General features: G+C 52.7%; 7 protein-coding genes across 7 annotated transcripts; 4 read left to right on the forward strand and 3 right to left on the reverse strand.

Moving 5' to 3' along the window:
* Positions 1 to 530: 530 nt before the first annotated feature.
* Positions 531 to 1,335, forward strand: N7510_003281 (uncharacterized protein; the record flags this gene model as incomplete). The annotated part of the gene is made up of 3 exons (XM_056975208.1): positions 531 to 774; positions 833 to 1,115; positions 1,167 to 1,335. 3 exons carry the CDS (start codon positions 531 to 533, stop codon positions 1,333 to 1,335), a joined length of 696 nt encoding a protein of 231 aa, XP_056835164.1.
* A 399-nt stretch (positions 1,336 to 1,734) lies between these two features.
* N7510_003282 (sugar porter family MFS transporter) lies at positions 1,735 to 3,583 on the reverse strand (the record flags this gene model as incomplete). Its single annotated transcript, XM_056975209.1, has 5 exons — positions 1,735 to 1,949; positions 2,014 to 2,476; positions 2,543 to 3,155; positions 3,208 to 3,423; positions 3,492 to 3,583. 5 exons carry the CDS (start codon positions 3,581 to 3,583, stop codon positions 1,735 to 1,737), a joined length of 1,599 nt encoding a protein of 532 aa, XP_056835165.1.
* Positions 3,584 to 4,316: 733 nt separating this feature from the next.
* Positions 4,317 to 5,913, forward strand: N7510_003283 (glycoside hydrolase family 27 protein; the record flags this gene model as incomplete). The annotated part of the gene is made up of 3 exons (XM_056975210.1): positions 4,317 to 4,421; positions 4,493 to 5,186; positions 5,255 to 5,913. The coding sequence occupies 3 exons, from the start codon at positions 4,317 to 4,319 to the stop codon at positions 5,911 to 5,913; spliced, it is 1,458 nt and encodes a 485-aa protein (XP_056835166.1).
* A 557-nt stretch (positions 5,914 to 6,470) lies between these two features.
* Positions 6,471 to 8,271, forward strand: N7510_003284 (arca-like protein; the record flags this gene model as incomplete). Its single annotated transcript, XM_056975211.1, has 4 exons — positions 6,471 to 6,493; positions 6,544 to 6,719; positions 6,768 to 7,225; positions 7,282 to 8,271. 4 exons carry the CDS (start codon positions 6,471 to 6,473, stop codon positions 8,269 to 8,271), a joined length of 1,647 nt encoding a protein of 548 aa, XP_056835167.1.
* A 161-nt stretch (positions 8,272 to 8,432) lies between these two features.
* N7510_003285 (phytanoyl-CoA dioxygenase family protein) lies at positions 8,433 to 9,474 on the reverse strand (the record flags this gene model as incomplete). The annotated part of the gene is made up of 2 exons (XM_056975212.1): positions 8,433 to 8,555; positions 8,611 to 9,474. The coding sequence occupies 2 exons, from the start codon at positions 9,472 to 9,474 to the stop codon at positions 8,433 to 8,435; spliced, it is 987 nt and encodes a 328-aa protein (XP_056835168.1).
* Positions 9,475 to 10,187: 713 nt separating this feature from the next.
* On the forward strand, positions 10,188 to 10,541 carry N7510_003286 (putative quinol monooxygenase; the record flags this gene model as incomplete). The annotated part of the gene is made up of 1 exon (XM_056975213.1): positions 10,188 to 10,541. The coding sequence occupies one exon, from the start codon at positions 10,188 to 10,190 to the stop codon at positions 10,539 to 10,541; it is 354 nt and encodes a 117-aa protein (XP_056835169.1).
* Positions 10,542 to 11,550: 1,009 nt separating this feature from the next.
* Positions 11,551 to 12,492, reverse strand: sho1 (osmosensor SHO1; the record flags this gene model as incomplete). The annotated part of the gene is made up of 2 exons (XM_056975214.1): positions 11,551 to 12,204; positions 12,265 to 12,492. The coding sequence occupies 2 exons, from the start codon at positions 12,490 to 12,492 to the stop codon at positions 11,551 to 11,553; spliced, it is 882 nt and encodes a 293-aa protein (XP_056835170.1).
* Positions 12,493 to 13,667: the final 1,175 nt, after the last annotated feature.

The following is a 13,667-nucleotide window of genomic DNA, read 5'->3' on the forward strand; positions in this document are numbered from 1 at the left end:
CGCGTGGTTCTACAGACGTGAACAGTTCACGTTAGGTTTATCGCATCATGTGATTAGGGTTTGAAAGAGCATCTCGGTGTTTCGGACATGGAAGGCAATAACGGTCGCGACTGTAGAGCTATATATGAAGCAAAACACACCTCTACGTGACGTTTCCGCCATAAGTCACTTTCGGAATGGAAAAACGCGAGACATTCCATTAACGGGAACGATTACCAAGCCTCGGTGTTCGGGAAAGATGAGATTAATCATCTCTTACGACTCATCATCGACTTGATTGGTCTTTATCAAAACAAACAGCACAAACTATGTTGCAAACAAAACAACTTGCTCGGAGACATCCCCCCCAGAGCAGTGTGGGCCAGCTTAAAGGTAGATCATGATAAAGTTCACGCAAACAGCTCAAAATAAGCAAACACGCCGATTGATAATACAGATAGAACTGCTGTCTGATTATTGAAGTAAACATATAAATTCTCGTATGTCTTCCTCAATGGTCGCTCTGTCTCATCAATTCATACAATTCAAATATGACTAGCACATCTCCGGTAATTCTCATTCTCGGATCGGGTCCCAATGTTGGGCAGCATGTGGCTCGGGTCTTTGCTACAAAGGGCTACAAAGTTGCCATTGCATCTAGAAGCCGCAAAGAAGAAGAAAGCAGCGCGGACCAAGTCCACATTCCCACCGACCTATCGGATCCTCATTCAGTGAGAGGCGTCTTTTCGAAAGTCAAAGCTTCGCTCGGTCTGCCAAGTGTTGTTGTTTACAATGGTAAGCATGTTCCTTATGGAAGAAGCCCTTTCCTGAAATCCCGCTAACACCCTTGAAGCTGCTGCCGCGACTCGAAACGATCCAGAGAACCCTCTGTCTCTTCCCTTGGCTGATTTCAGTCGAGACTTCCATATCAACACGACCAGTGCGTTTGTCGCTGCTCAACAGGCAGCTTTAGGTTTCGAGCAACTTCCTAGCTCTGAGTCCAAGACATTTATCTACACTGGTAACATACTCAACTCGACCACAATTGCAAACCTTCTGGATCTTGGTGTGGGTAAATCTGCAACGGCTCACATTATCCGCTCTGCTGCTTCCGCGTACTCTAATAGAGGCTTTAAGTAAGCACTTCTTTGTTCGACTAAAACGGTTTTGAAACTGACAAAGGGAAGATTCTATTATGCCGATGAGCGGAAGGCTGATGGGGCTCCCGCATACTCTGAGATTAATGGAGAGGCACATGGAAAATTCTATGCTGAGCTCGCTGAGCACAAATTCCAGGGTCCTTGGCAACAGACTTTTGTCAAGGACATAGGATACAAACACTTCCCAGCTGCTTGATTCTTGCTTCCTTGAAATGGCGAATACCTTTCGCGGCTTGCGTCTTCTTTTGGAAAATGACTCTATTTTCATGTCTTCATCAAATTCTTCTTGTTTTGATGGCTTACGGGAAAACACATATTCGGAGAAGTAACTGATGATGATAAGCTTCATCATCCTATTCTCTTCAGTTTATTCGCGAGCTCTATTTTGCGTAATGCTACAAATATTACGATTACTGAACCCCGGGCATGTAGTTATTCTTCGCGGTTTCTTGGTAAGAAGGGCAGAGAGAATTAGCGAAGCAATCCCGGAAAGGAGACGTGCAGATGCACGGCAGATATCCAAGCCGAATCCTAAGCCCTGATGCACCAGACTCAAGAGAGGAAATTCATGGCTCGAAAAAACATCGCTCCAGACCTACGCGTCCTCCTTGTGCAGCGCAAACTGTAGCTGCTTCTCAGTAGCTCGCTCACCCTTCTCCATCTCTCGCCCTTGAGCAAAGCCGCCCTTTGTCTTCCAGGCTGGAGTGTTGAGAGCAAAAATTTCCTCGACCTCTTCCAGTGGCTTTCCGGCTGTCTCAGGAAAGCACAGGAAAGAGTGAATTGCCATGACAGTGCAAAAGACACCAAAAACTACAAAAAAATGAACGTTAGGCAGGGCTCCGAAGCGGGAGCAAGTAGGGGGCATTGCACTGACCAAGGTAAGTTTTCCAAGCAATATTGACGAACGCTGGCGGGGTGAAGTATCCAAGCGCAAAATTCATGGCCCAGCAGGCGGCAGTGGAGACGGACACACCCTTGGCACGAAGGCGAAGAGGGAACAGCTCGGGCGGGTATGTCCACGACACCGGGCCCCAGGTCGGAGCAAATGAAGCTACAATGAGATACGATGCGGCAATGACGGCCTTAGACGCGTGCCCAGAGATGACCCACGACTCGGCAGAGACGTGGTTCAGTCCGCCTGGCGGGGCAGGATGGCCATAGGTAGCGAGAATACCGGCCGTGGCATACCACCAGATGGACAGGGATATTGCGCCACCAACAAGAGCAGGGCGCCGGCCAATGCGGTCAATGAGCAGGAGAGCTGGAACTGTCATGCAGACATTGATCACATAATTGATTGATGATGCAATGAGCCCGGCGTTTCCAGAGAGGCCGGCCTAGAGAAAAATGGTTAGCACAAAGCGCGTCGTCGGAGGTCGCGACTTGACTGGAAGGCACCTTACCATGGCAAAAACGTAGGTGACATAGTACATGATGACGTTCATGCCGGTCAGCTGAGACCAGAACTGGGTGAAGACGGCAATATGTGTCCGCCAGATCATATTGGGCTTCACTAGTTCTAGCCAGGTCACATCGGCGTTCTCCCTCTCAAACTGACAGAAGTCTTTGATCTCTTGCATCTCTGAGACGACGAAAGGGTGTGTCCTATCGCCCTTGGCATGCACCAGAGCAATAACTTCCTCCGCCTCTTCCCACCTGTCCTTCTTCGCCAGCCAGCGCGGCGACTCGGGAAGCAGGAACATGGCAAAGAACAGGAAGATGGCGGGGATCATCTGCAGGCCCCAGGGGATCCTGAACGCGGTGGGCGAGGGTGGGTGCTCATGGACTCCAATGAAGGAGCACCCGTAAGAGATGTAGTACATGATGAGAATGCCCCAGGTTATGGCCCACTGCTGCGCGCCGACGAGGCGACCACGCTTGGTGGGAGGTGCAATCTCGGTGATGTAGACGGGGACCTGGGCGGAGCAGATGCCGACAGAGAGGCCGTTGATGATGCGGCCGACGATGAGCATGGGGATGTTCTGGGCGGCGCAGACCAGGATGGATCCGACACACCTGAGCCGGTGGTTAGCACATGAACAAGGTAGAAGAGGCACCACGAGCCTACCAGATGACGGAACCAATCTGAATTGACGTCTTGCGGCCGAAGATGTCAGACAGGTGACCAGAGATGATGGCGCCGAGGAACGAGCCCCCAGCCATGGATGCAACGATGCCGCCCTGGACATCCGGCCTGGGGCCAGCGCACTGCTGGACGTCCTTGGTCGGATCATACGTCTCGGGGGACTGGTTGAAGTAGCAGAGAAATTGCTGCGTGGAGATTCTGGAGGGGCGGGATGGTCAATATCGTATCGAGAGGAGGACAACCATTACCTGCTGCTGAGGACTTACATGGCAGACATGGAGGAGATGTCAAAACCAAACAGGCCACCGCCAACAATCGCGACGGCGGCGATGGCGTAGATGTTGCCAATGGGCTTCATCTTGGCGGTGCTAAAGAACTGACCTGATATAAATGATAACTGCTTGTCACTTGAAGTACAGAAGACCCCAGAAGTTTGACTCAGATCGCCCGGGAACTATGAAGTGCTGATTTCACTGGGGCAGGACGCGGCCCTCATATACCTCGCTAAGCCCCGGATGCCTCAGATTTTGCTTCATCCCCTCCAGCCCAATTGAGTCCGACCGAGCGGTATTAACTAGGGATTACCTCGAATGGGATGCATCAATGCTGTATGCTGCCTGTTAAGTCCTCAGGGAGTCGTAGCCAGTTACCGCTTCAGGCGAGGAAAATAGCCGCCTTGGCCGATGAAAGCCGATTAAAGAACTGTAGTCAATTTCCTAATCCTCCAGGCCGGAGATTGAGTACATATCTACTTCCCCGCAATTTTCTCTAAATGGGAATATGGGGCCGACTCGGCGTGCGGGGAGGCCAAGGTAGGCAGGTACGAGATGCCTAGAGCACCAAAAATTCTTCCGACTAACGATACTTTGCGAACAATCAACGCCCCTAGTGGCATCAGCTGCGGGACTCACTGCTGTTGAGCTGTTCTGGGTATCTGGCGGCGCGCCTATTAATATGTGAGGGAGGTCGCTCTTTTCGTGTGTTGCCGATCGCCCCTTGCCTTGCGTTCAAGAGCTGCTTTCCGTGTCAATTTCGATACCAGAATAGGGATCAAACAAGCTACAGGCCATTACACGGACTGTTACTCCAGCATGGTGCGATTGGAACTCGGTGCGGCCGTTTTGGCTGCTGTTCTCAACATTGGGACTGTCTCTGCATCAGACAATGGCCTCGCCATCACTCCCCAAATGGGATGGGTATGTCTTGACATCTTGACCACGATAATTGACCGTTCTATGAGAGACTGGACTAACACTGCCCAATATAGAACACCTGGAGCTCCTTTGGCTGCGATCTTGACGCCAGTGTCATCATGGACACGGCCCGACAGATCGTCAAGTACGGCTTCAAGGACATTGGCTACGAATATATCATCCTCGACGACTGCTGGTCCGATGGCCGTAATTCCACGGGCTACTTACAGCCTAACATGACCAAGTTCCCCGACGGCATCAAAGGCCTCGCAGACCAGATCCACGACCTGGGCATGAAGATTGGCATCTACTCCAGCGCCGGCACCCTAACCTGCGCGCGCTACGCCGGCTCTCTTGGATACGAGGACAAGGACGCCGCTGTTTGGGCCGAATGGGGCATCGACTACCTCAAGTACGACAACTGCTTCAACGAGGGCCAGGAAGGCACCGAGAAGCTGTCTTTTGACCGCTACAACGCCATGAGCATGGCCCTCAACAAGACTGGCCGGCCCATACTGTACAGCATGTGCAACTGGGGCGTTGACGGGCCGTGGCTCTTTGGTCCTACCATTGCCAACTCATGGCGTATCGCTGGCGACCTGATAGACACCTTTGACCGGGACGACCCGCAGTGCCCCTGCGTCGAGAAGGAGGGCCTGGACTGCAAGGTTCCTGGCTTTTACTGCTCCTTGATGAACGTCCTGAACAAGGTCGTTTACTTCCCCTCCAAGGCCTTCCCCGGGGCTTGGAATGATTTGGATCTCCTCCGTAAGTTTCGCAGTCGCAATTTCTACCCCTTCGGAAGGAAACTTGGAAGCTAACATCTCGTATAACAGAGGTTGGTAATGGTGCAATGACGGACGAGGAGTACATCACGCACTTCTCCCTTTGGGCTGCCATGAAGTCGCCCATGATCATGACCAACGTCTTCGCCAAGATTGACACCCGTACGCTATCCATCCTGCAGAACACGGCTGTGCTAGCCGTCTCGCAGGATTCGGCCGGCTCATCCGCGACCCGTCGCTGGCGCTACTTCGTCGACGACACCGACGTCTTCGGCCAGGGCGAGATCCAGCTCTTCACGGGCCCTCTATCAGGTGGCGACCAGCTGGTGCTGTTCCTTAACGCGGGCGCGAAGGATCGCGAGATGAACGCCACGCTCAAGGAGATCTTCTGGGAGAGCGGCGTGGGTGGCACGGCGCCGCAGATCCAGGAGGCGTGGGACATTTACGACCTGTGGGGGGACCGCATGTCGAACGCCAGGGCTGCGGGCATCATTGCCGGCAACGCTACAATCCCGTTTAACATGACTGCTCACGGTGGCTCGCCCAGAGAGGTCTACGCGCAGACGCCGCCGTCGAATAGCACAGCGCTGATGGGCACCCATATCGGAGCCGTGAAACCTGGCGGTAAGGTCACGGTGCATGCCAAGGCCCACGGCGTGGTGATGCTGCGCTTGAGGCAGCAGGTTGACGGGAAAAAAGACGAGCTCTAAGCAGTCGCGAGTTTGATGTAGCTTCTAGTATAGCACCAACAATATGAAATTGTACATCTCATGTGAATTAGTTTTCTTTCACCAGGTGGTACGAATCATGCTATTTTGGATCCCAGCAACTAGCCAGAGTCTATGTTCCCTCCTCTGTCTCCATTAGCAGACATTTCTCTGCATCTGTGCTTGTGGGCAATTCCGGCGACAGACTTTGAACTTACCCAGACAATCCACTGAACCCAACGATATGTCCAAGTTGTCAATGCTTGGCTGTGTTCGGATCCAAGAGACACTTCGTATCCTCGGCATGTTTCATCCTTCCAAATGCTCATGTACAACTACCCCACATACTCCACACAATCCCACAACGCGGGGAAAAGCCGGAGAAAATTGTGTTTAAAACGGCAGCTCGCCCCGACTGTGTTTATCGTATCGCTTCTTCGCGGTGGATTTGTGACGACGATCAATATGCGGCATTACCCCATTCGCTAACGATGAGTTGGTGAGCTCCTAGCGCAGCAGCATGGAATAGGATGCGGCTCTGACTGTCTAAACAGCACGACATGTCGGCGATGCCATTACAAATGTAGGGTCCTTAGCAGCACCTTTGTGTAATGACTGTGCTCTCCAAGCAAGGCCCTGGCTGATATACTCTGTACCAGGCGACGGACGGCTTCCTCGCTGTGGCCGATGTGTCCGAGCCGGGCGTGACTGCGTGCGCGAGCCGCCCCGCCAGTTCTACAAGGTTTCTCGCCATGGGGAAGAGCGCTCATTCTCGTCCAGCCAGACATGGCTGCCTCTGCCTGCAAAGGGTGTGTGCCAAACTTTCTCTCAACGGTCGTCGGCTGACACCATACTAGGAGTGGTTAATTTCGTCAACGTCGCAGAGCCATTTGGTGCCGAGTCCAGTCCCGATTCCGCCAGTACTGGCCAAGGAGAAAAGGATGGGCATATGAACACGACTGCAACCCCAACATTCCCAGCACATGAAGCCGCCTGGTCGACTCCAGCTGGGGAGAACCTGGCCTCTTCTTCCCCGTCTTCCCTTTCTGCCTCGCCATCCTCGATCCTAGTATCTACATCCCGAGCTCAGACCAAACCTGCTTCGTGGGACCCACCTGTCTACCCGTCTGGAGGAAATGTGCAATCTGGCTTTCAGGCAGCTCAGTCTATCCGGGAAGATGTAACCATCGTAGACGCCGGTACCCATCTGCCAACGCCCGTGAGACGCATTTACCTAGACCCGCCAACCTGGCCATTGCAAGACCCCGAAGAGGCGACTCTTCTACAGCACTTCATCAACCAGGTATCATTATTTGTAAGTGAGCCCGCGAGATGCCCTAGTCGACGTCCTTAATAATTTGCCCCTGCTAGTTTGACTTCTGTGACAAGGAGCGCCACTTCGCAACCGTCGTGCCCCAGCGCGTCCGCACATGCAGCACTCTCCTGAGCGCTGTCTTCGCCCTGTCCGCTCGCCATCTCAGCCGCATCAGCAACTTCGATCCCACAGTCGCGGACCGGCACTATGATGACTGCCTGCGGACTCTGATACCCGCACTCAACGACGGCCCGTCTGTTTTTGACGAAACGCTGCTCATTATCGTAGTCATTCTACGGCTCCTGGAAGAGATAGACGTGCCTATCATGGGGGCAGACCCACAGGGCCATCTTCTCGGCGCCCAGTCACTAGCCCGCGCGCAGGAGCGCCTTGGCATGGACTCGGGGTTGCGCCAGGCAGCGTACTGGGCCTGTCTTCGACAAGAGATTTACATGTCACTGAGAGACCGCCGACCCATCCGTCTGGACCTGCAACTCTTTCGCAAAATGCAGGCTGTCCAGCCCGGCGACAAATATTCCCTGGCCTGTTCAGCGACCCTCCACTGCGCAGAGGCAATTCTGTTCGCATACGGAGACGGCCCTCGATCACTGCATCATGATCTTCTCGAGTCTATCCGTCGAGCTTCCGACAGCGTCCCGCAGCCATTCTTCTACAGAGACGGAGGCAGCGATTTCCCGGACATTCGCTACGCCACTGAAGACCAAATCATAGCGGCGCAGTTCTTCTCTCTCGCCCGGATCGTGCTCGATAGGAACGACCCTGCGCATCGCATTGCGATGCAGACCGTAAGGGAGATGGCACGGCAGCGCGTCAGGGTCATGTGTGGTGTGGGCTTGTCCAACCCATCGAGCCCTGCGGCCATCTTGATTGCCTGCATGGCGATTGCTCTGTGTGGTGACTGTTTTGATGACCACAGGGATCGGGAGCGGCTGTGCTTTTTGCTGGAGTTCACAGAAGATAAGCGAGGGTGGCCTACGGCTTCTATTGCGAGAACACTGACGCAGGTTTGGAACGATGCTGGTTGAAATAGAATACCCTTAGGTTTGAATGAGATTACGTCTAAACATTTGAAGATCATTCTCTATCTGGACCCGATCTGAAGCGTGATCATACACCGTCGCTAGTTAACAGCTGTTAGCGAAACTGGAAGCATACAATCTGTGCGCAAGGATGCCTTGGAAATCACTCACTTCACATCAAAAAAGTTACACCACCTCTTATCATAGGGTCTGGAGCTGTCGCAGAATCGGATATCGGTTGCCAGTCTGATGACATTCTCGGGGCTATAGTTGATGGTCGATGCATGGAGCTGCCAAATGTCAGTGCTGCTCACTCCAGCTGGCTGCTCTGCTGCCGAGACTCACCATATAAGGTAAATGGAGTACCACGTCTCCAGCCTCGTAGTCGGACGCCATCCACCGCTTTCCATATTTCTGCCCAAACTCAGCCGGATTGTTGGAAAGCAGTCCGTTGGACAGCATGTTGCGGTTGAACGCATTCTTAGTCTCCGTCTCCGAGAAGCCTTCCTTCCTAGCTCTCTCCAAAAAGTCCTTCTCAAGCTGCTCGCCCAGCTCCTGGCTGCCCTCCAGGTAGATCAGCCCCCCGCCATCGATGCTGATGTCCCCCATCGGACACCACGCCGTCAGGTTCGACAGGTCACCCCAGCGCAGGAAGATCTGGTCATAGTGCACACCGATGGCCTTCGTGCCGGGGATATTGTTGCGCAGCAGGCTGCGCCGGAAGAGCAACGTCTTGTCGCCCCAGCCAGTCAGGCGGGCAATGAACGCTGTCAGAACAGGGTTCCGGCAAAAGGTCTCCGTGTACCACTCCTTGCGATGTGCATCGATTGCCAGATCTACGAATAGCTGGGCCTGCTCAGCGTCGGGGCGAGAGTTCTGTCCGGTGGAGCCAGCGCCTATGCCGGGAAAGGCAGAGGTGTCCTTTGAGCTATCATAGATGCCATCGACAGGCGCGGAACCTGGTTTGAGGACGCCAGTGGGAGACAGGAACTTGAAATACTCCTCTCGTGCCTTCAGCACGTCGGCTCGGGGCAGAAGCTGTTTGAGAAACAGGTAGCCATCTCTGTGTAGACGAGCTAGGAGGTCCTCGACCGGTTCGTCTGGCGAGGACGGTTTCAGACGGGTTACACTCTCTGGTGCCAATGGACCATCGTTGGCAAACAGCTGAGGCAAGGGGCTGTCGTTGCCATCGATAGCAAGAGCACCCATATTAAAGACGGCAGTGAGTTTGTGATGGTAGAAAAGTCTGGACGTGGTGGCTCCGGCGAGATATGCGAGAAGAAGGAAGTGTCGTCGGAGTTACTGTCCCATATATTAATGACAGCGCCGAATGCAGGCAAGCGGAGTATCATTCAGCCCCCAAGCAACTCGAGTTCAGGCTATCATTGGATCTAGGAGATATCGCCGTCCGTCATCTCTTTGTGGCCCCGTGTCGCCACAGAAGATGGGCTGGATTGCTTGATCAGGACATGCGTTAGCGAGTCTCGCGGGTCTTTTTGATCGTCCACGCGACATCTGTTGAGGCTGTCGGGTATGTCGTTTGAACTAAGAGTCGGGCTCTATTTCCGCTTTAGGCATCCAGGACCTTGTCTGTGCTGGAGATCCATGTGGCACGCCCGCAAAACCCGAACGCACTGACCTTTTATTTAGGCGAAAATTACCCGCCCATTTTACTCCCACGTTGGTTAGTATAGAGAAGTCCATGGTGGCTAGTAGAACTCTCGCTTGTTAATGCAGACCAAACCAATCAAACAGTTAGAGAGCATAGTGGATTTGGCCAACTGTCCATTCCCCCCTCACCCTCTTTCTTTTCCCCGCCTATCTCTCTCTGACAAACCCAAGAGATCGACAGATCAACCCTCAGGCAGTCAGTTTACATACTTTCGCTTCCTACGAAACCCTAATTAGAACTACCGGACAAGATGCCTCCTCAACGCGTACCGGAAGAAGACTTCTTAACCGAACTTCCCTCGCTACCTGACGACGAATTTTGCATCTTCGGCACAGTCTATGCCTACCCGGAGCACGCAGACGCGTTAGAAGCCGTCTACGCCAAGACCACCCGACTCTCCGAGGCCGAACCGGGCATAATCTATTACTGCCTTGCCAGAGATGGGGATGATCCGACGATTTTTCATTTCTTTGAGCGGTACACCGGGCAAAAAGCCTTCCATGAACATAACGCGCAGCCCATTATTCAAAAGTTGATGGAAGACAAATATATACAGGGTGTGACAGCGAAGTTTGTGAAGGCAATTAAGCCGGCGCAGACGTAAATAACATTGCCAGGGTCGAGGAAACAAGCGTTCCAGCTATATGTAATAAGTCTGTCAACTATGCCGAGTTTTTTACGGTGCTTCGCGATGTATCTTTTTGATCCATTCAATCGGTAGATTTCTACGATACTATATCTGGGTACAGTAATGGACGTATACTAAAACCTGAACTTATCCTACAGAAAGATAGCGATCTCTCTGATATGGATAGGATACTTCTGAGACTAATCTATGAGGATTATTGGATGTGTGGGAATTGGGCTTGGGTTTGGAGTATGAAGTATGAAATAAAATAAATTCTCCGACACATATCCCGCACGTGGTTCAGGTATGTATAGTATGTACATACCTGCATATACATAATCAGATCTCTTGAGATGGCACATGCTATGCAGATCGGCAGCGGTACAAGTGGAGTGGAATGATGAATGTGGAACTCCGCCAAAGGCCCTTTGCGGGCGAGACAAGGAAACGAAATCTCTTCACAACGGTCTAGAATCGGGCACTCGCTCCACTTGACGGAAAGAAGCCCTCAGTAACCAACTACAACACTCAAATGATACGCAGCGCAGAGACAGCAGATCCAATCCTGAGATATGTAAGATTTTTCTGTCCATGTAGCATTCACGTACTCAGGGGTTTCGAGGCGAATCCCAACAATAAAGAACGAAAACTGAACCAGCACGCAGAAACACATCAAAGAGAAACCGCGGGTAAGGCACCCGCTTGAGAGGACAATAAATACTAATTCCATCCAAACTAAATACGTTCCAAAAGTCAAAGAGATAGAGATGGAGGCGGAGAAAGGGACCGTGTATGACAACAAGAACAAGGGAGGCCATCAAGACGTCACGTTAAAATAGGGGAGACAACAACACACACATACATCGAGATCAGATTCCAAAGGGTATCAAGGGGAGATGAGGAATCGATTTTGCGACAGAGAGTAGGGAGCCCCGAAATGAAGGGGGGATAGAGCGGACATCAAGAACACGACGAACTAGCACGATCACAGGAGGATCAGGTAGTTCGAGGGTGCGATGCCGGTGTCTCCGTTGGATTTCCTGGCCTGCCACCATCGGCCGCTCACGTCGGATACTTCGAGAATCTCGTGCTTGCCGAAGCTGATCTCGTTGGCGTCCTCCGGGTTGGCATCGTACGAGTAGATGGCCTTGGCGCGGTAAGGGTAGTCGGTGGGCTGGGGTACTTCGCTGCCGACATCTGGGGCGGTCGCGTTGGGCCCTGGGCTGGCGCTGGTTGCGCCGAAGCGAGTTAGAGTCGAATCGCGTTGCTCGGCGCCGGGCGGGCCGCCGGGGTAACCAGACATGGGCGACGAAGTCTCGAAGCCGCTCAGCTGGGCGGATGTATACATCTGGGGAGTGTTGTTGGTGGCCATGGTCTCTGGGCGGCCAGTGAACGGAACGGACATTGGGCGGCTGTCGCGATAGGAGCCCGGATGTTCCTTGTTCAGGGCGAAGGAGTCGATGAAGCCACGGTGCGAAGCCTGGGGGGTTGAGCCGAAGTAGAAGATCCACACGATGATCACCATGGAGAGGAGAATGAACCCAGCTCCAGCGGCTTGCCACGACCCCGCGCTGCCATAGACCAAATTGTTGGCGCTCACCGAGGTCAGGACGAGGCCGCACGATAGATAACCGACAATCTAGACCCGTTTAGTTATACCAATCACAACAATTGGGAGGGAGGTCCAGTCAAGACATACAGCAACGCCGTAGATATGAGCCGTATCCGTTCCAAACACGATGGTCAACCCGATGATCAGGCAGAACATGTACGAGTTTGCCCACCATGAGTAGTTAGGGTAATTGGGGACGTTGAGATCACCGATGATGGACGAGACGAAGGCGATGAGCCATGCCAGGATGGAGATGGAGATGGTCGCGAGAGCGAACGGATCACCGAGGATATTGCTCGGGCGGAATCCGGCCATTTTGCTTGAGGGATTGGGAGGAGACTTTTCGGTATATGTCACCATGAACGAGGTTCACACAAGGGGGGTGGACGGATGAGGGCCGGCTCGATGTCGCTGGGAAGTCTGCAGACGAGTCGGGGGCAGGTGATATAGAAAGACAGTGATCCCCCAGATGAATTGGCTGGGAGTTCGATGGCGACAGGGTTTTTTAAGGAGAGTACGTAGCTTGATGAAAATGTCAGTCGAAAAGAAAAAAAAAGTCGAAAAAAAGTAGTCGTGGGGTCCAGGAACCGCGGTCGCGGCCCCGTGGAGAGAAGCGAAAGAGAGGCTCAGAAGAGGGGGCGTAATAGGAGACGCAGGGGGGAGGGGGAAGAACAAGGAAGATTACCCCAGATTTGTGAGTGAGACTTACCAGAGAAGACAGTTCGCAGCACCAGGCTGGGCAAGAAAGAAAATGAGCGAAAGGAGCGAATAATAGATAATATTGATGAAGGAGAAGGGGAGAGAGAAGAGAGAGAGAGAAAAGCCAACAAGGCGGAAACCGAAAAGGAGGACGGTAAGGCCCAGGCACGGGTGGATCCGGCCCCAATCACATTCCAGGGGCGTGGTATACTTAGGCCAAGGCGAAAGTCGACTGAGACGATTCGCATAGTGATGATGATTATAGATGATTACGATGATAGTTATCGCTCCATTACGATCTACCAGATAGGAATCTCCTGAGCCTACTCGATTCCATCCGGTGGAATTCTTCTCTCCAGTGGCCCGATCTATTAATATCGAGGCTAAAACGTTAGTCCGATGGCACACGAGCCACCTGGGCACGCCGAATTGTTATTGCGAACGAGCTCCACTCCGACGTACTACCGTCGATGTAACGGCATAAGTTAATGGACTTCGTATAGTTGAACCACAGTGAAAAAATCAGCCAATCGTAAGTATACATAGTAACATGACCATGCGCCGGACACGAAAACGTCAAGACATTCCATGACTTCACCCGGAATGCGACTGGAAAAGATAATAATAATCATCAGGACAACATCCAACCTCGACAAGGCTGCGTGCGATGCAATGGCAACTGAATTAGTGCCGAGGCGCAGACTAGCCAGCCAAAAAAACACGCCACCAACACCATCGCGCATGTGTATGTACATGTCCCAAGAAAAAAAACACGGTCAGACCGACAGGCC

Source organism: Penicillium lagena (assembly GCF_028827675.1).
Source record: "Penicillium lagena strain IBT 129212 chromosome Unknown utg000002l_segment0_segment0, whole genome shotgun sequence".
Classification (NCBI taxonomy): Eukaryota; Fungi; Ascomycota; class Eurotiomycetes; order Eurotiales; family Aspergillaceae; genus Penicillium; species Penicillium lagena.